Below are 24568 nucleotides of genomic sequence, written 5' to 3' on the forward strand. Positions count from 1 at the left end.
TCTTCAAATAACCCATAGGCTGATAAATAAAGTAATTTTGGGAATTAATTTTGATGGCTACTCTCACTCTCTTTTATCTTAAGTTCAGTGGAAAAGTCAAGAAAAACTTAAAATTGACATTTTTTCAGGCTTTCCATGGTTCTTCTGCTAAATTTAGTGGAGAGCACTTTGGAAATTAATTCCCCATGAATATGCTTTAGAAGTTTGAAAATTAACTTACGTTTTGGCATTTTCTAAAATATTTCTGAAATGTTGCTTTGCCCTTTCATCCACTTTCTGAAATAATAAAAGTCCTATAAGAAGTTATATTCAAACTTTTTTTCCCATATGAACTAAAATGTAATATATTTGAGTCATAAGATTGGAAATGCACGCAAACCATTGGTTTAAACACCCATATTTGGTGACAGATATTGCAGCTTCAGAGCTGTGCGGGGGCAGGGACTAGCACTTTTCTGCAAGATTTTACAGAGGTAGAGGTCACAGGTAGAAAAAAGTGTGGTCAGAGACAAGGACAGGGATCCTTAGCAACCATCCCCTTGATCCTTGTGGTCAACTGGGAGACCCTCCGTCCAACCCAACAGACAGGGAATCAGCCAATTTTTTCACTTGACAGGGAGGCAGATCATTAAGACAGTGGTGAGTTGAGTTAAGAGTCTTGATCTCACTCAACACCTAACTACTGTAAAGGAAAGAAGGGGAAGCGGAACTCTCTCCAAGACTAATTTGCCCACTTCCAGGAAGGGGACAATTATGCCAGTTGACTGTTTCTTTCTGTCCACAGATGCTGGCAGACCCAATATGATTTTGCAGCATTTCATGCTCTTTCTGATTTGCTTTTATAAAACTATATTTATTTAAAGTGAACTGTCACCTTCAAGTAACATTCAAGGTGGTCCTAAGTGGCAAACTAGTGTTTAGATTAAAAACTACATTAATTCATAGAGTCATCAGATTTTTTGGAAATGTAATCATGCCTGAAAGATCTACCAGAATTATTCAAGGTTATAACTGGTAGAGGTGAAGAAGAGTCAGAGCATGTTATTTATTTGGATTGTCACAAAGCTAGTCCTTTTTGTTAATCTAAAAGCTATTCCTTGGCTCAAGGAGACTCCGAATTGATTTTTTTGAGGGACAATAACCGGGCCGGGCTCCGATCAGTCTGGTTTTGTAGAGATGAAAAGGATTTTAAGAGGCCTTGTATGTAAACAGATGAGACCTCAGGCCAAAGTGGTCATGTTTTAGAAGTGACCTATACAATGACAAGGGAGGGGCCAGCTCTCTGGCTTCCTGAGATGAGCAGTTTTAGTTCAGTCTTGAATTGGTTGGAAGCTCAACAAGGAGCTGTGTGGAAACACACTCTCTCTCTTCTGCCCTTCAACTTTAACCTGTAAGCATGTGTTCCATTTTTACTGATTTTTAAAGGGACTTTGCTTATTAGGACTGTCGTGCATATTCAGAACAGCATAATTAAGTCTAGTTGGATAGGCTGAGCTGAGCTCTGTCGGGGTTCTTTGTTCTGTTCTGTGTGTATCATTGTGTAATTTTGGAAATACATATTTGTCTGTTTTAAAATCTTGTAAGTCAACCTAGCTATCTTAGTCTGGGTAATTTTCACTGTCCACTTATCGAAACAAATTGCAAAGTTATGGTCAAGGGCTGCCTGCTTAAGGTTGGGTGGTTTGGTTTAGTCCATAACAGGATCTTCAGAAGGCTTTTGGCAAAGTTCCACAAAAATGCTTAGCGTGTAAAATTAAGTAGTGCATGGAATTGGGGATAATGTATGGAAATGGTCCAAAAAAAAAGTTGGCAGACAGGAAACAAAAGAATAGGAGTAAATGGATCTTTTTCTGAATGGCAGACAGTGACTAGTGAGATACACAGGGATCAGTACTAAAACCGCTATTCACAATATGCATTGATGATTTGGATGAGGGAACTAAATGGGATATCTTTAAATTTGCAGATGACTCAAAGATGGGTGGTAGGGGCTGTTGTGAGGAGGAGGCAGAGATACCTTAGTACAATTTGGACACTAGGTGAATGAGCAAATGTGTGGGAGATGCAGTACAATGTGGATAAATGTTAAGTTGTCCACCTTGGTAGCAAACGCAAGGCGGCAAAGTATTACCTGAACAACTACGAACCGAGAGAGGGGAATGTACACCAGTTACTGAAGGCAAGCACACAGGTGCAGCAGTTGATAAAGATAAAAGTTGGTCTTCAATGGGGAGAGGATTCAAATAAAAGAGCAAAGATGTCTTGTTGTAATTAAACGACCTTGGTGAGACCATACCTGGAATAGTGTGCAGTTTTGGTCTCCTTGTCTGAAGGGGGATGGTTTTGCTCCCGAGGAAATACAGCAAAGATTTACCAGACTGATACCTGGGATGACACGACTGATGTATGAGGAGAGGTAGAGTCGGTTAGGTTTATATTCGTTGGAGTTCAAAAGAATGAGATGGAGGGTGGGGAGAATCTCCAAAAAACCTACAAAAAAATCTAACAGGACTGGACAGGCTGTGCAAGAAGGATGTTTCTGATGGCAAGAAGCCCAGAACCAAAAGGGTCACAATCTAAGGATAGGGGTAAACCATTTTGGATTGAGAGGAGGATAAATCCCATCATCCAGGTAGTGGAAAACATTACCACAGGAAGCAGTCAAGGCCAAAACTTTCTAGGATTTCAGGGAAAAGTATACAACACTGGTGCCTAAAGGGATCAAAAGGATACCTGGAAAAGCAGGAAAAAGCTATTGAGTTGGATGATCAGTCATGTTCATAATGAATGGTACAGCAGGCTTAATGGCCTCCTGCTCCTTTCTTTCTATGTTTCATCGAAATCATCTTACCATTTCTGAATACAGTTGCGCTTTTATTAGTCTGGAGCTGTTATTGTGCCATGGATAATGAAAACATTCTAAATTCTTCACAAATTCCACATTCCTGTTTAGCTCTGCCCAGAACCCTTTAAGGGTTTGAATCTGTAAAGATGATGCACATGCTTGTTTAAGAAAAACTGACAAGCAATCAAATATTTTCCAACACAACTCCACAGTGGCAAACAAACAACAGCTTGCATTTTATAGTTTGTCAAACCAAGTGAAGATGCTGCACAAGAATATCAAACAAAACTCCATATTCAGTCAGATTAAAAAGGATAGTAGGGTAGATAATCAGACATCTGGCCAAACAGACAGGTTTTTAAAAAAGATGTTACGGCACATTATTTTAGCCACAAATAGTCAAAGTGACATCTGACACTCCACCTGCTAATCTGTACATCTAGGACAATGTGGTTAATTTTCAGTGAAGAAATTTGCTTTTTTTTTGTGAGTGTGTCTTGGGGAAGGAGAAGAAAGAATTGTCAATGTGTTTCACAACACATCACTGTGAGCCAAAGACCATGTGAGCATGGTTAGCTCTAACTGGTTTTCAAACCGGTTCACAAGCCCTATTATTCTATAATCAGATTAGTTATAATTTTATTGAATGGCGGAGCTGGCTTGGAGGCCAAGCGGGTTATTCCTTAAGTATTTCTCACGACATGATTTATATATTTATTTGTCTATTGGAAGTCAGCAATACTGCATACTGTGAACTCCAAATCAAACAAACATTCAGTAGGCTCTTGGATTTGTTGATACACTAGATGCAATTTTGCATATTTTAATTAAAAATTATTTTTCTAACGATAGCATAGATTTTCTCGAGTTAAGAGGAAGTTTTTGGAAATTCAGGACAGCTTTCGGGATCTATACTTGTTATGAATCACTGGAATGTTAAATTACTTAATTGAAGAGTTAATAATAAAAATGAAAATAATGTTTATAGTTTTATTATGAAAAGTTAAATGTATAAACCTAAAACTAGATTGTACAGTCTTACCGTATCCCTAAAAACAGATACAGAAATAGTTTCTGTGCTGTGGCTTACTCCTGGAATTTCCTATGGATAAAGAATGGAAATAACAGTTGGCTATATTTAAACAGAACAAAATTATATTTGTACATATCCAAAACATATTTTAATATGTACAAGATTAATATCTTACCCCATTCCAGTTAATTAAGGAGGAGTATGGTAGCAGTTTATCCACAAGGTGTGTTTCGGAGATTGCTTTTCTGTATAAAGTACCTGAAATAAACACATTTTGAAGAGGAAATGCAAAAAAGAATTGTACAATTTAGTGAAAAAAATTAACTTTCAAAGTATTAAGTTGTTTTTTTTTCTGGACTACAGCACTATTGATCTTGGTATAAATACTTAGAAAGTTAAATAACACTAGAAAGTAACTAATCATGGATTACTATGGCCCATTTCAGCAAAATCCACGTGCTTTGTCATACTCAAGGAAAAATATTGACCAAGACAGTGATGCCAGACTACTCATTTCCCTGACTCAACATTTAATAGAGATTAAGAATGGGCATTTGACAGATAGAAGTGAATAATAACCAAGCTAAATAACAATGGATAAGCATGTTTATTAGATTGCAAGTAGCTTTCACTCAGGTGCAAGATCCTGGGTTGAATTTTCCACAGCCCATGCTGGCAGGCCTGCAAGCCTGGGCAGTCTTAAAACTGTACTGGAAAAACAACACATTGCCACCTTTACAGCACTACAAAGGGATCAGTGTGATGGGTCGGATAGCTTATTCACCTGGCTGCAGCAGGTAAGCAATTAAAGATACTCTTTCCATCTTTACCACCTATGGAATGGTAATGGCTTTCCAGACGCAGGCCTGGTAGACATCAAAGCCAGTGTGCAAGAAACCACTCCAAAAAATGGGCCATGACAGCAATACTACCCATTACTGTGGGGTGATTCCCCTCATGCCTGACGATCCAGACTCTTCACGCAACTTTATTTACTCAATTTGGACGCTCCCATGCACCTCCCTACATGTTTCACAACTGTGCATCTTTGATGTGGAGACATCCTCCTTCTGACCATACAGATTCAAAAGCTTGACTGCCACTTTCAATCACCTGGGAGGTGATTGTGGAACGGACTCACTCCTCCAAATTTATGCTCAGAGTTTCACTACCAGCATTCATTGTTTCCCAACCCTTTTTGTAGCCATGGGATCATGAATGCCAAATAAAAGTCCTACCCAGTGTTGCTCAAAGACCTGTATTTTAAATTTTCTATCACTGTAATTAGGCTACAATGGCACCTTGTTTTCCTTAGCTGTATATAAAGGAGTAGTTAAATATTCACTTGATTGTCCACTGATATATCTATGGACTATATGCATTCTGTTCTTAGTCATTGCTTCAGCTTCCTTTCTCTATGACCCTAATGAAAAAATGTGAGTGAGAGAGAAAATTGGTCATATAAAGAATAAGGAAAGTGTGCACTTTGGACAGTATAACATACATAGCTGTATTTATAGATATTAGAAAATTAATACTTTACAAGTCAGATCACAGAACCACTTACCATGGGGCTTCACCGTATTTATTTTTCATCCAACCTGCTTTACATCATAATCAGATGATTTTTAAACAAAAATTCCAAAAGCAAAATTACAACATGATCTTTCAAGACTGTTTCAAGGTGAGTCAATATTACATTTTAGTACCAAAATAACTTCTTAGTATTTACTCTGAAATGAACACACTTACCGCAGATGAATTCCTGAATAAGATCAATAGAGCCAGAAACAGGCAATCCACACATCCAGTGAATAATCTGTTGGGAGGAAAAATGAGAGAGAAGACAAATTTCCAATTGCTGTTTTTCTAACATAAATTGGCCTTTGTAAACTAAAATTGCATTTACATAAGCGAGTTGACCTTTGTTATGGTTAACATCTGAAATATTAATTGGAATTCAAAGTGCTCAAAGTTATCCCTTAATTGTATTTTGTTTGTGGTCTATTCAATACATAGTTTTAAAATTTCTTCTTGAATTATAAATATTGATCACAGAAATAAACACAGAATAATATATTCACACTTCTTAAAGGATTCTTTCCATAGCTTTGAAAGGTTTCTGACTGTGAAATTATATTTAAATCGATGACATGTGCATCAATATGTAAATGAGCATTAATAAGTTTCTTAATTTTATGCATTATGATTAGATTAGATTAGATACCCTCCAGTGTGGAAACAGGCCCTTTGGCCCAACCAGTCCACACCAATCCTCCGAAGAGTAATCCATCCAGACCCATTTCCCTCTAATGCACCAAACACTAAGGGCAATTTAGCATGGCCAATTCACCTGACCTGCACATCTTTAGATCGTGGGAGGAAACCGGAGCACCCAGAGGAAACCCACGCAGACACGGGAGAGAATGTGCAAACTCCATGCAGACAGTTGCCAGAGACTGGAATTGAACCTAGGTCCCTGGTGCTGAGGCAGCAGTGCTAACCACTGAGCTACTGTGCCGCCCTATTTGCAACCTGCATTTGGATGGATTGTTTTTAAAGAAAAAAAAAAAAGAATTAGTAGATTTTACCAATGTGTCAAAAGTAGAGTTTGAGTTGTGAAATCTCAGGATTGTCTGGTACAAAAAGGAGGGGAGGGCTGGGGCATTATATGAAAATTTATGCCTCAAGAACTGTAAGGAAGCAGATTGGGGGAACAGATTTTATTAATACACGTGGAGGGCAAATTAATCTATATTATAAATTTGCAATTGTGTATCGGTTCTTTTATAAAGAATATCTTTCGGGTTCAAGAATGGCTGGGATCCTGTCAGAACAATTCAATATTCCAGATTGTGTCCAGGTAGCATTTATTTTTATAGAAAACTGAAATTAAGAGGATTGAATGGTATATTTTGTTCTGTGATATTCACCAGAACAGAAAATAATCAGAAAGAATCAGAAAAGTGCAGCACAGGAGGCTACTCAACCTCCTGTGGGCTGAATTCTCTGTCTTGTAGAAGAAAGCTTTAAGACAAGATTGTGCAAAAAAATGAAAATCAGAATGGGTTCCAGAGAGGACACTTTCTTGGAGATGATACTTTCATAAATGGTGTCAGCAGCTGCCAACTGATGTAACAATAATTACCTGTTAGGATGCCCATAAGGCGACGCCGGTGTTGGACTGAATGTACAAAGTTAAAAATCATAACACCAGGGTATAGTCCAACAGGTTTATTTGGAAGCACCAGCTTTTGGACTGCTGCTCCAAAAGCTAGTGCTTCCAAATAAACCTGTTGGACTATAACCTGGTATTGTGTGATTTTCAACATAAAGGAGGAGAAGGAGCATTCATTAACATGTTCCTCACTTCGGAGTGGAGTTCAGCTGAGTACCATGTTCAGCAGCTCCTTGGAAGCAGCCTCCCAGCAGTCAGGCTGAAGTCCATGAGGAGGCGGTGGCAGTGGCCATCACGGAACAATTGGCAGGGAAGAAGGTCACACCAGCAGGTTTGATATTTGTCATGTGCCCCAAGGACATTTCCATCTTGAGGCACACTTGTGCCCTTTCTGCTTCCTGAGCAGCACCCACCTCACTATGTGGTTAAAAATTAAACTTGTCCTTTTTAATAGTCGAGGAGAATTTATTTTTCTCTCAGTGTTGCACAAATCTGTTAGAAATCTGCATTAGAAGGCACTGGAAGCAGGGTCATGGAATATTTTCCAGGCAGAGGTATGTATACTCTTGTCTGGCAAAAATATAAAAAATTATGGGTGGGGCAGGGAGAGATAAATGGGAATAAAGGATTTGAAACACAAACAGATCAGCCATGATCTTAAAGAATGACAGATCAAACTCAAAAGGGCTAAATGGCCAATGTCTGCTCCTAATTCATGCATTTAGATGATCCAGCCTTCCAAAGCTATTGATTGGGCCAGCAGCTTCAGGATCCCACCTGCCAGCTTTAATTAGAGTGCCTGGATGTGACTTCGGGCTTGGTTGCCTTCAGGAAGATCAGACAGAAGAACAGGCTTAACAAACAGTCCAGATCAGTGCCCAGACACTGGTCCCTCATTTAAAATGAAGGTGGCAAGATGTCTAAAAGTTGGGTCTGTAATGGCTCTTTCTAACAGAAATCAAGTTAAATGTACTCTGTTCTTTCCCGATATCTCAAACGTTTCTGCTTCAATTGTTTACCCAGATTTGTTTCAGAAATAAAGAAAATGCTGGCAATATTCAACAGATCAGGAAGTATTTTTGAAGGAAGAAACAAAGTTAACATTACCAGAGTTGACCTTGTCAGAACTAAAAGCTAGGGGTGCAACAGGTTTCAAGCAAACTTAGAGGTAACAGGGAGATCAAGAAAGAAAAAGGATAATGGTACAATGCAAATGAAGATGGTAATGGGACAAGAAGAAATAAAAGGATTGTTCTAGAAGCGGTCCAAATAAGAATAGCAAAAATCATCACCAATAGCTGCCACCCAACAAAAAAGGAGCCAAGATATGATCTGAAATCTTTGCAACTCATTGCATCACGAAGCACCTACACAAAAGTTGGGATGCTGTTCATGGAGCTTATGTTGAGCTTCCTTCAACAGTGTAGGAAATCAAAATTAGGGCAAGAGTACAGAAGGAAATCAAAATGACCGACAACTAGAAACTCAAGGTCATGCCCACAGACTGAAAACAGGTGTTTATGCAAAGCAGTCATCAAATTTACATTTGCTGGAATAAAATCCACAGTTGAAGACAAAAGGAAGGGATATCCAAAGCATCTGTTTGAAGAATAGGATTGTCAGGGTAGCCAAAGCTTCCTGGACAGCAAAGGATTTAGGGAGTAGGGTCAAACAAAAAAAAACACTCAGTTTGCTTTTGCAAGAAAACGTACATAGAAGTGAGAAAAGAAAGAAGGGCAAGAAGACACTAAAATAGACTGCTGGCTAACACAAAAGCTAACCTAAAAGATCTTCTATAATCATATTTACAGCAAAAGGATTGACAGAGGAACAACAGTCAATTTGAAACCAAATTTGGAATGTAGTAGTGGAGGCAAAAGAAATATCCAAAGGTATTAAGTTAGTGCTTTAAGAGAAAGAGTACTTTGTCAAAGCTATGCTAAATGCATTCATTAGGCCACTGAATTAGAATTAAAATAAAAGCTTGTTGGGCTAATCTAGAGTTTACTATCTTCAGTAAACCATGCCAGCAGAATTTTGACATCCTTTCCCAAAATGTTTTGCATCCTCTGATGTCCATTAGTGTGGCATCTGGGAGCCAAACTATACTGGTCTCACATCAGAAATAGCAGAATTATCTATCTCCCAATCAAAAGCTCAATTACCACCATCTTCCTACACATTTGTTGCAACCCCCTCTAAGTTCTTCACTGTATGATGCCGGGATCATAGAGTCATAGAAATGTCAGACCCTTCGGTCCAACTTGTCCATGCCGACCAGATATCACAACCCAATCTAGGTCCACCTGCCAGCACTCAGTCCATATCCTTCCAAACCCTTCCTACCCATCCAGCTTCCTTTTAAAAGTTGCAATTGTACTAACCTCCAACACTTCCTCTGGCAGCTCATTCCATACATGCACCACCCTCTGCATCATGACTGCATTCTTTTGTGGCACTGTCACCCTCACTATTATTCAAGGCTAAAGAATGATTTAATATTGCCATGCTCCCAGAGGATTCCTGCACTGGATGCCTCTTCATAGTTTCTGAGTTGCTATCCACCTGCTATTCTGACTTCTACCTAGCTATACATTCTTCCTTTATACTACATTACACATTCCATAAATGACTCACTTGTTGCAACTTAATTTGGTTAAAAGCAACAGATATTATATTTAATTTGTAAGCTAACTAATACAACAGAATTTTCCAACAATGTTATTAAACAGTGCAACACCTCATACTTAATCACAAATATACTAAGTTGAGTAATGTGGGGTACATAATGAATTATATTAATTCTTTAGTACAATACCTGTGCTTCTGTTTCTGAGTTGTTCTGGAGATAGAAGACTGCGCAATGCATTGCTGCGAGTTGATGACAATCCAGTTTATTTTCATGCATGAATGACAAGAATAACTTCAAGTCAAGATGAGCTTTATATATTTTTCCAAACTGACAATCCAGTAGTGAATCAGTTAATGACAATATGGGACTTTGCAGATTCCAGGGGCTCACTTTGGCATCCTTCCCTAGCAAACAGATAAGTTTATTAAATAAATATAAGCTATTAAATAAACAGGAATGTGCCTTTCAGCTTTTGAGCCCATTTTGCCAAATACATTAAGATACCTCAACTCCATTTCCTAAATTTACTCTACTTTTGCCTTAACTAACAAAAATCTATCAAGTTCAGTTGTGAAAGCTCCAAGTGACCCAGCACCTGTAGATTCTGGTAAGCAAGGTGGGGAGAGCAGGGAAAGTGAAGGGTTTGTTTTCTGTAACCTTTTGAATGAAAAAAAAACACTTGGCATGAATGATCTGGCTCGAGCTTGAATATTGTTCATCCTCTGTGCTGATCATGCTTTTTCCATCCATTCCCTCTTTCACAAGAACAATCAGATTCTCAAACTACCCAACCAAAACATTTTAATATTTTAAAACTACAATCAAGTCACTGCTGCAATTGTAAAGAAAAACTGAATTCTGTCTTATGATAACTAAACATCGCTAACTAATCATTAAGTTATTCCCCACCATGAGGTCAACAGAAACTCAAGTGATCTTATTTAACTTAAAAATACCAAATCACATTTAATGGCAAGGTGAGCGTAATCTTTCGTGACTAGTATAGTTTAAAAATAGTGAATTTTGGACATAAATTTATTTTGAGTTACTTGAAATTTGGACAAATAATATTGCTAAAAAAGATATATTTTCCAAAATCAAATAGTTATAATAAATACTACCATATAAATGGCAGTTTAACTTCACTGCTTCAACAATCTCAAAAAGGAAATATAAAATGTGGCAATATTAATATGTACCAACATCACTGGTACAATGTCTCAAAGTTAGTTAACCCAAGAAATATACAACAACATTCAGATAATGTCCACAAACTGAATTTAAAAAGCATGCCAGGTTCAATTCTTATCAGAGATGCCCTCACCAGTCTGGATATTTCATCTATTCGAGAGTTATCTGGTTATTTCCTCTATTCCCCAGCTCCCATCAAAATAAACCATTATTAGCTAAGAGAGCTGAAAAAGACACTCCACCACTTCAGGCAAATTTTTAAAAAGTGTAACCCATTAATCACCAAGGGGTCCTGCATAAGCAGCTCAAAGGAGACTTGCTGACCTGAATCAAGTAATACCTATATGACACAGTTCAAAATCCTCTGTCTGCAGCCCAGTACCTCAGCTCACCTGAGAAAGTGTCTGTTATCTTAAAAGCACCTGTTGAGACTGTTTTAACTCCTAAAAACGGATACCAAAGCATATTCAAAATGTGTTAAACATTCTTACCTGACAGAAATAAACTATGACAAACCAAATTAGGATGCTGTATATTGATGAGGTGTAAAAAATATCCAGGCATGTAAACAGCTACATAATAACCTGTAAAGAAAATAACCCGTAAAGAAAATAACCCTATCAAATTATTAAAATTGATTTATTTCAACTTAGCACAAGTTGTAACTTGAATGCTCAGAGTTCAATTATTATAGGATACTTGGCTAACAACTGCTACAATTTGTTCAAACAATGAGAAAACCAAATGAGAAACATTTCCCAAAACCAATCAAATTAAAAGAATTGCTTTTTCTCTTGACCTAAGTGGACATAAACATCAAGGTATCTGGTCATTTAAAATTTGAATTAATTCTAATAGAATCTAGATGCCACAGCCAAGATTTGATTGAACCGGAACCATTTCATTCTTTATGCTATTAATGGAATTTTGTTACTTCTTCTAGAGTTGGGCCCCTTAAATGCAGTGCATCACTAGCAATTTACAGCTTATTGTATAGATATTCTGCATCAGATTTTATTTAGATAATTGATAAAATAATGACTAGCATTATGATAAGCATCTTAAACACATCATTAAAAGGCTTGGGGCAGCTATCATTTCTGAGCTTTAAAGATGGTGAAGGCATTCTCGATAACTCATAACAGAAAAATCTCTTGTTGTAGCACTGATGCTGTTAAGGTATTTTTGAAGGAATACTTATTGATGGTAACAGACTTTATTAACTTCATCTGAAAGGGACAGGTAAGGCTGGGTTTCAAAATAAACACTTGATGACAACTTCCAGCACTGAGATTCAGAATGTTCAGCTTGTTGCTACACAGTCTATGCTTTGATGATAGGGAAAATCTTACAGTTGGTAGGATGGGGTGTCTTGTGAGAGTGAAAAAATAAATCTTAACCAAGGGTACACCACAAACACTGAAAAACTGAGTGACCCCTTCTTTGCTTGCTTTCTGTAATGCCTGTGAAGTTATTTACCAGAAAAGTGACTACAAGCCAGATGGCCAATATTAGACAGACAGACACCCGAAAAAAAGCCTGTGCCATAGATGTTGAATGTAGCAAATTGTTTTTAGTCAAAGAGAGTGCAGGTAGATAAACATGACTACAGACCCCCATACTGTAAGTGATAGACAGGTCTTAATACCTCTTTGGTCAAATCCCCTTATGTACATGTCATCTGTATGTCATAGTATGGAATATAATGGCAGCAGAAGTTAGAAGAGAAGTAATGCTGGATTGATCCTACTAGACACGTGTGGCCAGTATAAAAGTAAAATTGTTCTCAGAAATAATTAAATGAGGATTTTTGCAACCATATATGCAGATTATAAGTTGTGCTGATGGAATTAGGTCTGAAGAGGCAAAAGGATGAGGAGATGCAATTTTGTATTACAAAACTAACATAAATGGCTTTTAATATTCCTGCCATATAAAAAAAAAAATCACTTGCTCCAATTAGACATTAGAAATACACCAAAAATAGTGAGAAAATTCATCCCTACATGTTTAATTAAAAAGCATCTTGTCTATACTATATACGATCAGCTTACCAATGTTAATGAAGGTTGGTTCACTTATAAGGTAATGATCAGATTCCTCCAAAGAAACAATAAATGTTTTCCTCCAACCTGCAAAAAAGTTAATGAAATTAAAATATGATCAGCTCAGCATTGTACCACTCTGGTTCCATTCAAATGGTTGGACTATGGGAAACTGTATAAATTGCTGTTTCCTTCCTAGGATTTTATTTTTAACATTATTTGAACATTGTAAAGGAAAAAGCAAAGTCAATGGAACATTTGCCTCTACACTCGATTACATTTCAGAATCTTTCAACATTGTGTGCGCTTTGGACTAGTTTTCTTGGTGGAGTAGTACTTTAGAGTAAGACAAATAGATCAGCCTGCTTGAAGAGGGCATCCTGCAGGCAGCAAGGACAGCACCTATGCAGGCAGTTATTAAAATCCGATTTAGAATGTCCTGGTATTCTAAAAATCAAAGAAAACATTGGTTAAGTGTATTTTGACTAAAGGGAGGGTGAATTTTAGGCAAAGAGAAAGGGCACAATGAAATGAAATCATGTTTACCATAATGCAGAAGAATCACTGAATATGTGAATTCCTGCTTGTTTTGCATAGGATGACTGTAACATACTGACATGGTACCTGCAACAGCAACAAGAAATGAGAAATTATAAAATCATAAATGAAATCAAGGGTCCAAGCATAACAAAATGCCTTTAACCAAGTAAAATAAGCCAAACCTCTGGACAGTTATGACACAAAATTTGAAAAGAGATTAGATCAGGCACCGCCAAGTTAAAATGATAAAGGGGCATCTTGAAAGATGAAAGGAAGTTGGCGCAATGGAAGGACTAAAGAAGGAATGCTAGAAATTATAGCTTTAGCAGCTGATAGCATGGGCATCAATGGTGAGGTGGTTAAACTTGGAGATGGCCAATAGGAATTGGAGGAAGTGCTGATGTCTTAAGAGGACTGTATATTAGAGGTTTCCTCCTCAGTGAGAAATAAAACAAGTGGTGGAAATTTGGAATTCGCTGCCTACAAGAATGTTAGAGGCAGAACACTCAATATTTAAGTAGCATTTAGTGCACTTGCAATGCCCAAGGCATCCAGTGCTATGCTACAAGTACTGGAAAATAAGATCAGAACAGTTAGATGGTTGTTTCTGATCAGCGCAGGCTTGGAGTGAAAAGCATTTTTCTGTGCTGTAGATCTCTATGACACCATGTAGAAAAAGGAAGTCTCATCTCTGTTTAATGCGAGATTTAGACAGGGCTTGCAGAACATCATATTTATTAATTATTATGTAAGCATGTTAGGATGTAGCAATCTTGCGATGATGTCAGGGAGATGCTCATCTCTGGACAAAGTGTTGGAGGAGGAAGAAGAATGGAGAAACTGAACTGGATAGAACCTTGGCCTCTGGTCAATGAGAATGGCAGAAACACATGCAGAAAACCATGTGGAGTAGACCGACCAGCATTAGGCAACAGAATTTTATTGCACCAGGTTTTGTTAAAAAAAAATATTGACAGTGTAACTCTCAATTATTAGTTTTACAAATATTGCAGATTAAAACTAAAGTAGCCCAAGCCTGAAGACAGTTTTTGACCTTGCCTTTTCCTCAACCAACATCTTGAACTCAAACTATTGGATGTGGGTATTTAAATAAAACCACTACAAAAGACTGACCATGAGTAATTTGAAAATTAAGTTCCCTTTCCCACCATTAATTTTGTTTACTAATTCTGGTTTAGGTAAGATTTCTGCATTTCTCTGCAAATGACAAATGCTGCAAATAGTCAACATTTTAGGTGGCACAATCTACAAAGTCCATTATCTCCATTTGGTGATGGCTATATAATTTGTATCAGATATGATAAAGTAAAAGTTGCCTCATATGACAGAGGGCATTAATGGTCATTGTAATGTATTGAATTACAGCGATTACCACTTGTATATCAGCTAATGCACCAACATCATTTCAATTTGCTTTAAGTAAACAAATCATTTTGTATCCTCATTATTTTGTTGGCGTGAATGAGCAAAGACTTGGCTATTATCCTATCATTGAAACTGATGTAATGAACGGTTTTGAATTCTCCCTCTAGTTAACAGTCTTCAAGTACAGTTCCTGGAAAACATGTACTTCACCACATAACAAAAAGGAAAACAAATCAATCCATTTATATTTGTTACCTGTAGGATTTGTGAAAACTTGCAGATTCAACAATTCCAAAGATGATTCTTCTTGTTGAAAACTAATGTATCCAAAATTGATGAGTCTAAAAAAACAGCACAATTTGGCATTAAACAAATGCACTCATCCATCTTTAACATACACCCTCCATATAACCAGTAATCTACCAGTCAGCAGATTAATTTGCGATTTGTACAGGATGGAGAACCAATGTTTGTGCATCCTCAACCCAACAGATTTCTAAGCAAATTTGCAGGATGATCTCTTTGTAAGGATATCCATCCAGGGCAATTGTATGCCAATTTTATTCTGAGTGTAGGATAAATTATACATATTGTGTTTCTTTAACAATTATTTCACTGAGGAGAATTAAAATACAACAAACAATCTACAAGCACATGTTGCTAATGGGTTTAAAGAGATTGTTGCAAATGCCAACTGTAGTTATGGTCTTTCTTATTCTTTAAAGCCTATTTAACCTCCACATACAAAAAGGTACATAATTCCACCAGGAAAACTACTGAATAGCTGTATTTTCACAGAGAAACATTAGAGTGACCCAAATGTCGATGTTTCACCACCACTTCAGACAAATCTAACTTTTACTGGTAGGGGAAGTATGACAGGGAATGGAGCAGAGCTCAAACAGCCCAGCTGGACAACATTTTAGCTGTTGCAAAGGCCTTAACTCAAAAAAAGAGAGAGTGTGGGAGTAACAAAACAGAGAAGATATGAACACTCCTGAAGGATGATCAAAGTCTATTTAAGTGCAATGATCTGTACCGATTTTTAAAATCTTGTTCTTTAAAATTTAAAAAGGCTGCAGCTGTCAATGGCTATTAAAACAAAAACATGCGCAGGTACATGTTCAAATACCACCATAGCAGCTGGTGAAGTTTAAATTCTGTTCATACAATCTGGTTACTTTATACAAGCTAATCACAGAACGTTGACTGTGTTGTCTGCCATCAATTGTTTTAACGATTCCATCTGGTCCACTAATATCCTCAAGGGAATAAAGACAAGTACTGTGACTCCACATCCACAGTAATGTAGTAGACTCTAGTCATTCAATTCAGGGCAATTAGGGACAGGTATCAAAAGCTATTCTCGGTGATGTTTACATTCCATAAAAGAATAAATATCAAAAACTAGGGAAGATTTAGAACTTTAAATAAGATCTCATGAACTGTTTGACTGTAAAGAGTATGTAAAGGGAGAGGTGTGTAGATTAGTTCATTACTTTTTGTTTGTCTCCACACTGTTCCCGAGGTGGAGACTTGGTGAGTGACTGACTAAGTTCCAGCGGCTATGAATGCACAGAGTAAAGGGTTAGTTGGCACTGAGTTACCTTAGAGTCCATGAAAGATAAGTTGGCATGGAGGCTATAAGGGACCATGGGTAATGCAGTGAGGATTATAGAGACTAACAACATGCAAAGCCACTGAGAAGAAGTCCCAGAACACCAAGGCAGATCTTCCAAACAGCCCATCCAGCACATCTCCACACCCCTGCCAACTACACTGTTACTGGGATTGGGTGGGAGGGGGGGGGGGGGGGGGGGGGCTGACTCAGCTCTGTTTCTGCACAAAGTGAAAATTGTACATATGGGGCACTTGTTAACAAGTCCAGACTGAAGTCACCCCTCTCAGTAACAAAAATCTGGGCCCTAGGAATTCTCTGCCCCAAGTAATCAATGATAAGCTGATACCAAGTTAGGCTTTTACAAACCCATAGAAAGAAAATAACAGAGTAAGGAATCCTGTAGTTTTAAAGCCTTGAGTATTAGAAGCACAAGAAATATTGCCATAACTCTTGATTCTAAGACACCAAAAGCAGTTTAGGGAAGGGATGGGTGACCATGGTTGGATAAATCCAAACAAAACAATTACCATTGCATAGTCTTAATAGTCAGAAAAGTGGTGGAAGATGTTGTGATCATTGCTCACACATGCTCCATTTACATTTTTCCCGGAAAACACTGCTACTGACCACATTACAACTTTATCGATATACTGACAAGAGAATGGTTTTCCGTTGGTGAGGTAAAAGTGACTACCAATCACATGAAGACAACATTTAACCAAGTTACCATGGAGACTAGTAAAATTTAAATCAATGGAGATTAAGAGAAAGCTCTCAGAGAGCCTGCAATATAGGTAGGTGAACTTGCAGCGTGGGTTGGTACCTGGGACTTCGATGTTGTGGCTATTACGGAGACATGGGTAGAACAGGGACAGGATTGGCTGTTGCAGGTCCCAGGGTTTAAATGTTTTAGTAGGGTCAGAGGTGGGGGTAAAAGAGGGGGAGGTGTGGCATTGCTTGTCAAAGATAGTATTACAGCTGTGGAAAGGACGATGGATGAAGACTCACCATCTGAGGTAGTTTGGGCTGAGGTTAGGAATAGGAAAGGTGAGCTCACCCTGTTAGGAGTTTTTTTACAGGCCTCCTAATAGTCCTAGAAATGTAGAAGAAAGGATTGCGAGGATGATTCAAGAGAAGAGTGAAAGTAATAGGGTGGTTGTTATGGGGGACTTTAACTTTCCTGATATTGATTGGGAAAGCTATAGCTCGAGTTCGTTAGATGGGTCAGTGTTTGTCCAATGTGTGCAGGAGGGTTTCCTGACACAATATGTAGATAGGCCAACAAGAGGTGAGGCCATACTGGATTTGGTTCTGGGTAATGAACCAGGCCAGGTGCTAGAATTAGAGGTAGGTGAGCACTTTGGGGACAGTGACCACAATTCGGTGACTTTTACTCTAGTGATGGAGAGGGATAAGTGTGCACGACAGAGCAAGGGTTATAGCTGGGGCCAGGGAAATTATGATGCAGTGAGGCATGACTTAGGATGTGTGGCTTGGAAAAGTAAGCTTCAAGGCAAGGGTGTAATTGATATGTGGAGCTTGTTCAAGGAGCAACTATTGAGTGTCCTTGATAAGTATGTACCCGTCAGGCAGGGAGGAAAGGGTCGTGTTAGGGAGCCGTGGTTTAATAAGGAATTGGAATCCCTTGTTAAATGGAAGAGGGCAGCCTATGTAAAGATGAGGCGTGAAGGTTCAATTGGGGCTATTGAGAGTTATAAGGAAGCCAGGAAGGACCCGAAGAGAGAGCTAAGAGCAGCAAGGAGGGGACATAAAAGGTCCTTAGTTGGTAGGATTAGGGAAAACCCTAAGGCTTTCTATAGGTATGTCAGGAATAAAAGAATGACTAGGGTAGGAATAGGTCCAGTCAAGGATAGTAGTGGGAAGTTGCGTGTGGAGGCTGAAGAGATTGGGGAGACACTGAATTAATACTTTTCGTCAGTATTCACTCAGGAACAGGACATTATTGTCAATGTGAATACTGAGTCACAATTAAGTAGAATGGATGGCTTTGAGGTATGTAGAGAAGAGGTGTTGGAAATTCTGGAAAGGGTGAAAATAGATAAGTCCCCTGGGCCTGATGGCATTTATCCTAGGATTCTCTGGGAAGCAAGGGAGGAGATTGCAGAGCCACTGGCCTTGATTTTTATGTCCTCGTTGTCTACAGGAGTAGTGCCGGAAGATTGGAGGCTAGCAAATGTGGTTCCCTTGTTCAAGAAGGGGAGTAGGGATAACCCTAGTAACTATAGGCCGATGAGTCTCACTTCTGTTGTGGGCAAAGTCTTAGAGAGAATTGTAAGGGATAGGATTTATGAACATCTGGATAGGAATAAGGATAGTCAGCATGGTTTTGTGAAGGGCAGGTCGTGCCTCACAAACCTTATTGAATTCTTTGAGAAGGTGACTAAGGAGGTGGACGAGGGGAAAGCGGTAGATGTGGTGTCTATGGATTTTAGTAAGGCGTTTGATAAGGTTCCCCATGGTAGGCTACTTCAAAAAATACGGAGGTATGGCATTGAGGGGGAGTTGGAGGTTTGGATTAGGAGTTGGCTGGCTGGAAGAAGACAGAGGGTAGTAGTTGATGGCAAAGGTTCATCTTGGAGTGCCGTCACTAGCCGTGTTCCGCAGGGATCTGTTTTGGGACCATTGCTGTTTGTCATTTTTATAAATGACCTGGAGGAGGGGTTAGAAGGTTGGGTGAGCAAGTTTGCGGATGATACGAAAGTCGGAGGAGTTGTAGACAGTGAGGAAGGATGTGGCAGGTTACAGCGGGATATAGATAAGCTGCAGAACTGGGCAGAAAGGTGGCAAATGGAGTTCAATGTAGCTAAGTGTGAGGTGATTCACTTTGTTAAGAGTAACAAGATGGGGTACTGGGCTAATGGTCGGATACTTGGTAGTGTGGATGAGCAGAGGGATCTTGGTGTCCATGTACACAGATCTTTGAAAGTTGCCACCCAGGTAAATAGTGCGGCGAAGGCGGCATATGGTGTACTAGCTTTTATTGGTAGAGGAATTGAGTTCCGGAGTACTGAGGTCATGTTGCAGTTGTATAAGGCTCTGGTGCGGCCGCATCTGGAGTATTGTGTGCAGTTTTGGTCACCATACTATAGGAAGGATGTGGAGGCACTGGAACGGGTGCAGAGGCGGTTTACCAGGATGTTGCCTGGTATGGTAGAAAGATCGTATGAGGAAAGGCTGAGGCACTTGGGGTTGTTTTCATTGGAGAAAAGAAGGTTTAGGGGTGACTTGATAGAGGTGTACAAGATGATTAGGGGTTTAGATAGGGTCGACAGTGAGAATCTTTTTCCACGTATGGAGTCAGCTATTACAAGGGGGCATAGCTTTAAATTAAGGAGGGGTAGGTATAGGACAGATGTTAGGGGTAGGTTCTTTACTCAGCGAGTCGTGAGTTCGTGGAATGCCCTGCCAGTAGCAGTGGTGGACTCTCCCTCATTATGGGCATTTAAGCGGGCATTGGATAGGCATATGGAGGATAGTGGGCTAGTGTAGGTTAGGTGGGCTTGGATCGGCGCAACATCGAGGGCCGAAGGGCCTGTACTGCGCTGTATTCTTCTATGTTCTATGTTCTATAGGGATGAAGTTGTTTCTGGCGAGTCATGTCGTTATGTTTGAGTGGATACTATTTACAAGCACAACTACAGTAACGTGCAAAGGCTCCTTTGGCAGCATGGCACAAATGCACATCGACTGCCTGTTGTAATTGAACAATAAAATTGCCTGGGGAGGCCTCAGGTTAATATCATTGGACGATTAATCCAGAGACTCAGCAAATACTCTGGCAATCAGAGCTCGAATTTTATCATGGCAGATTTAATAAAATCTGGAGTTAAAGAGTCTAATGTTGTCCACGCTCATAGTCAGGAAAACACCCAACTGGTTGACTAATGTCCTTTAGGGGAGGAAACTGCTGTCCTTACCTACATGAATGAACAGCCCCAGAGTGATGCGAGTGACTTTTAACTGCCCTCTGGGCAATAAATACTGACCTAGCCAGTGATTCAATCATGTGAATGAATTTTTTAAAAAAGTGGCAGGAGGTACATGGAAACAAAACCAACTGCAAATTCCCCTCCAACACCCTGAATTTGAATCTATAAATCACATTCCTTCATTATCATTGGGTCAACATCCTGGAATTCCCCAATTAACTGCACTATGGCAGCAGTGGTTCAAGAAGAAAGCTTTTCACCTTCTTCTCAAGGGTATAGAAAGATATTAAGCAAATGATGCTGACCTTGCTGGCAATGCACAATCCTGAGAATGAGTAAGTAAATCTTAAAAAGGAAACTAACAATATAGGACATAAATTTGCACCTTTAGGAATGAAAAAAATTTCAGAAAAGCACTGCTGTAACTGTATGACAGAATAAGCAATAAATTTTCACACCATCATTTTCACCTTCATCTTTGAACATACCAAACAAAATAAATGTGAATTTATGACTATGAAGATCTCATTTTCTCAAAATAAAACAACTGCTTTGCTAGATGTAAGTTAAGAAAAGCATGCAAGACGACTGGGATTCAAAAAGGTTTTATATAAATTTAGTCAGAATAAAATGAACATCATGTATAACAGCAGTTAAAGGAAATCTGCTTTGTAGACATTTTTTGTAAGATACATTACCACGTGCGCTGCAAACCACAGATGCTGACGACAGGCAGAAACAGAGCTATTTGATTCTCATAGAACACGATGCATCCCTGATTAGTTCTCTACATAGACATAGTTCACTGGTGCCTAACGTTTCAATAGACTGGTGTTGTGGCACAGCTGGGCAAACTGCATTCAAATAGCATAATCAGCTTTCAAAATAGAGACATTCCAAGACCGTGTGCATAGGCAAAACCTGTCCATTAGGATCAGGATTTGAACATACCTCAAAAAGAATAGCAAGTTCAAGATTGAGGTCTTCCTCAATTAAGAAGTCTTCCAAAAAGGTAACATTGGGCAATTCCATATGACTCATACCATTGTAATGGGCTAAGAAACATTAATCACTCGAGTTGAGACAGTTTGTCTACACTGGCTGATGTGTCTCTGTCCAAATATATTTCAAGATCTCAAAATAAAGGGAAGTGAAAGAAACCCATTAAAAAGGAACCTCTTGTGGCAGTTATACAGATGAGTAATAACTAGAAAACTATAATATGACAAAACGGAACATTAGCAACTAGTTTATTTTAAAAACCTAATGGTTAATACACTAAAATTATTTCTAAAATTATACATCATTAAGTAAATCCATTCTACCCAAGATCACATTTGTATTCGCAGCATTGTTCGGGACTTTTTAACCAAAAAAACTTAAAGGCTGATTATATGTGAACCAATTGTAGCTTACCGTAATTTTGTAACTGTTAAAGAGAATCCAAGAGGAAATGAAAGCTGTCAATAGAACAAAGAAATGTGACATTATAACCAATTTCCAAGACTATTCACCACTAACCAGATAGGCAGCACACAATAATTCCAAACAAAGTGGTAATAATTTGCATAATTTATGTTTATTTAGCTAGAGACTATTTCCCCAGACAGAAATGACTAACACGAGGGGTCATAGTTTTAAGCTGATTGGAGGAAAGTATAGAGGGGATGTCAGAGGTGGGTTCTTTACACAGAGACTTGAGAGCATGGAATGCATTGCCAGCAGCAGTTGTGGAAGCAAGGTCATTGGGGATATTTAAGAGACTACCGGACATGCATATGGTCACAGAAATTTGAGGGTGCATACATGAGGATCAGTGGTCGGCACAACATCGTGGGCTGAAGGGCCTGTTCTGTGCTATACTGTTCTATGTTCTATGTTTATTCTCAATGAGGGCAACATAAATAAATCTCCTAAAATAGGAGCTTAGGCACATAGTCTGTGGCTGAACAGCATAAAACAATTCAAAGAATTAAAAGAGGAAATTCAAAATTGATGTAACTTCCTTAAAAATCAGTTTCTGAAAGTAAGCACCAGATAACTTCCCTTGCCTCTGCTTTTTTTCCCTTCCTTTCTACGCTACGTCGACTTCTGAAATATTTCTGATCAGGTAGAAAAGTGATAATCAGAAATTACTGACCTGTCCACTGTGAGGGGCCTGAACAGACAGGTATGGGTTATGAACTAGTCCGTGCTTGAGTAATCAAGACAGTATGGTTTCCAGACTAGAAACACTAGCTGCTGTTGGCTCCAAATCAAATGGATTTTTCATTAAGTATAATTCATTCAAAAACTTGAATTTTTTCCGACATAATGAATATCACCTGCAGATCTGTTGCCATGGCTCAGTCACATGATAAATGGAGGTCACCACAGAAACAAAGAGAACATCCTTCACAATGTTACCTAACTATCTATAATACATAGATACCCATTTGGAAGGCCTCATTCAGGCACTCCTGACACCAATCTTAAATTGGTCCTTTAAAATGTTTTTACTTTCTGTTTGTTTAGTCTGGTGACCTATCTTAAAGTTGAACTTACTTTATTTCATCCACAAAAATAAAACAAAATTATATCATTATCGACTCACTCAAGATTTTTAAAAAAGATGGAGGTAGCTGGATTTTTGGTCAACAAGGGAGTCAATTGCTATCAGGTGTTAGCCAGAATGTGCAGTTGAGGTCACAATCAAATCAGCCACGATCTTATTGACTGGCATACCAGGTTTGAGGGGGCTGAATGATCAATTCCTAGGTCTAATTTCCAAGTTCATAGCCAACTGTTTAAAATCAGTGAATGGAGAAAATGCTGACTGTATCATTGCTACTATACAGCTATTAAATTCTGGTTTCTATATATTTTACAGCAAATATCCAGTCCAGGTAACTCAACAAACTTGGTTAAATTTTAAAATTTTGTATATGCAAAAGCATCAAGAACAGTGCAAATGGGATATTCCAGTAATATGTTGCATATGAGTATGTGCTGCGCCCAGAGAAAGGTCAAGAAATCCAAATTTACACGGTATACAATTTTCACGTGCACATCTTGTTTTGCTGCTAGAAATGTTTTTTGAAGATCTCATCTTTCATATGTATATATCAGTGGAAACACACACAAAATCGAAAGTAATACAAACTAAGGAATAAATTAGTATAGCTAGAAGATGTAAAATACAACAACTTACCAACTTTTCATAGTTTCTGTCTGGGTAAAACTGGATGCATGTCAGAAGTGCATTGTTTTCCTATTTAAAAGAAACAATTCATCATCATAGGAGTCTTAGATGGTGAAAACAGAAACTTGGCATGAGAGTAAATATTACACAATATACATTAAAAACACTTGTCAAGCTCAGCAAAACGTCAATTTACTGTCGTAGTTAATGGAAATCAACTGTCTTCAGTTCTTCAACAGGAATACAAAATGCAATTCATTGCATTGTATACTTTATCCAGTTAGTAGATGTGATGAAGTCATTCAATTATAAAATTATTCAATTCTCTACAATTCCACTTCTGTCATAAAGTGAAAATAAAAATAGAAAATACAAGAAAAACTCAGCTGGCCTGGCAGCATCTGCAGAGAGAGAGAGAGAGAGAGAGAGAGAGAGAGAGAGAGAGAGAGAGTTAATATCAAGTTTGATATGATTCTCCTTCAGGACTTGATACAAGATTCAAAACATGAACTGCATTTATCACAGATGCTGCCAGACCTGCTGAGTTTCTCCAGCATTCTCTGGTGTTTATATCAAATTTCCAGCATCTGCAGTATTTTACCGTTTTTCTCTGCTATGAAGTAGTCATGCAGTACATTTAAGCTTCTCAAGTAAAACTTGTTTGAAACTACTTTTTTTAATGCCTTATTTGTACAATATTGCTTCACTCCTCTTCAGTTATAGATCAAACAAGCAGACACTACAAACCCACATCACTGGGTTGGTCACATTTTGTAACTGGCACAGAGTCTCATGGCTGATTTATATCATAACATACAAAAGCAAGGTCGGTGCCAAATTACCTTCAATGTACCCACGCGAGGAAAGTAAAATCTGTAACAGATGATATCCCCCTTGATGTTATCCAGTGACTCATACTGGAAGATGTTCATGAACCTGTCAATTTTCAATGACTGCTCACTTTCA

The 24568-nt window shown here is 38.4% G+C and overlaps 1 protein-coding gene across 4 annotated transcripts in view; it reads right to left on the bottom strand.

Annotated features, from left to right (window-relative positions):
- The window catches only part of gsap (gamma-secretase activating protein), an 89403-nt gene that overhangs the window by 35511 nt on the left and 29324 nt on the right, over positions 1-24568 (bottom strand). For 2 of the 4 annotated variants that reach the window (XR_006315096.2, XM_043713813.2), the window contains exons 10-21: positions 23612-23671; positions 21838-21881; positions 15106-15191; positions 13471-13548; positions 12934-13011; positions 11371-11463; positions 9875-10092; positions 5631-5697; positions 4054-4136; positions 3888-3947; positions 2852-2983; positions 221-276 (exon numbers count right to left, since the gene is read on the bottom strand). Coding sequence is in view for 3 of the 4 variants with exons in the window: in XM_043713813.2 (XP_043569748.2) it covers positions 221-276; positions 2852-2983; positions 3888-3947; positions 4054-4136; positions 5631-5697; positions 9875-10092; positions 11371-11463; positions 12934-13011; positions 13471-13548; positions 15106-15191; positions 21838-21881; positions 23612-23671 (1055 nt within the window). In the remaining variant the exon portion in view is untranslated. The remainder of the gene's footprint in view (positions 1-220; positions 277-2851; positions 2984-3887; positions 3948-4053; positions 4137-5630; positions 5698-9874; positions 10093-11370; positions 11464-12933; positions 13012-13470; positions 13549-15105; positions 15192-21837; positions 21882-23611; positions 23672-24568) is intronic. The other 2 variants (XM_043713816.2, XM_087999512.1) reach the window with 2 other exon arrangements.

This window comes from Chiloscyllium plagiosum, unplaced genomic scaffold, assembly GCF_037043375.1.
Source record: "Chiloscyllium plagiosum isolate Xiang-an unplaced genomic scaffold, Cpla_swu_hap1 HiC_scaffold_23, whole genome shotgun sequence".
Lineage (NCBI taxonomy): Eukaryota > Metazoa > Chordata > Chondrichthyes > Orectolobiformes > Hemiscylliidae > Chiloscyllium > Chiloscyllium plagiosum.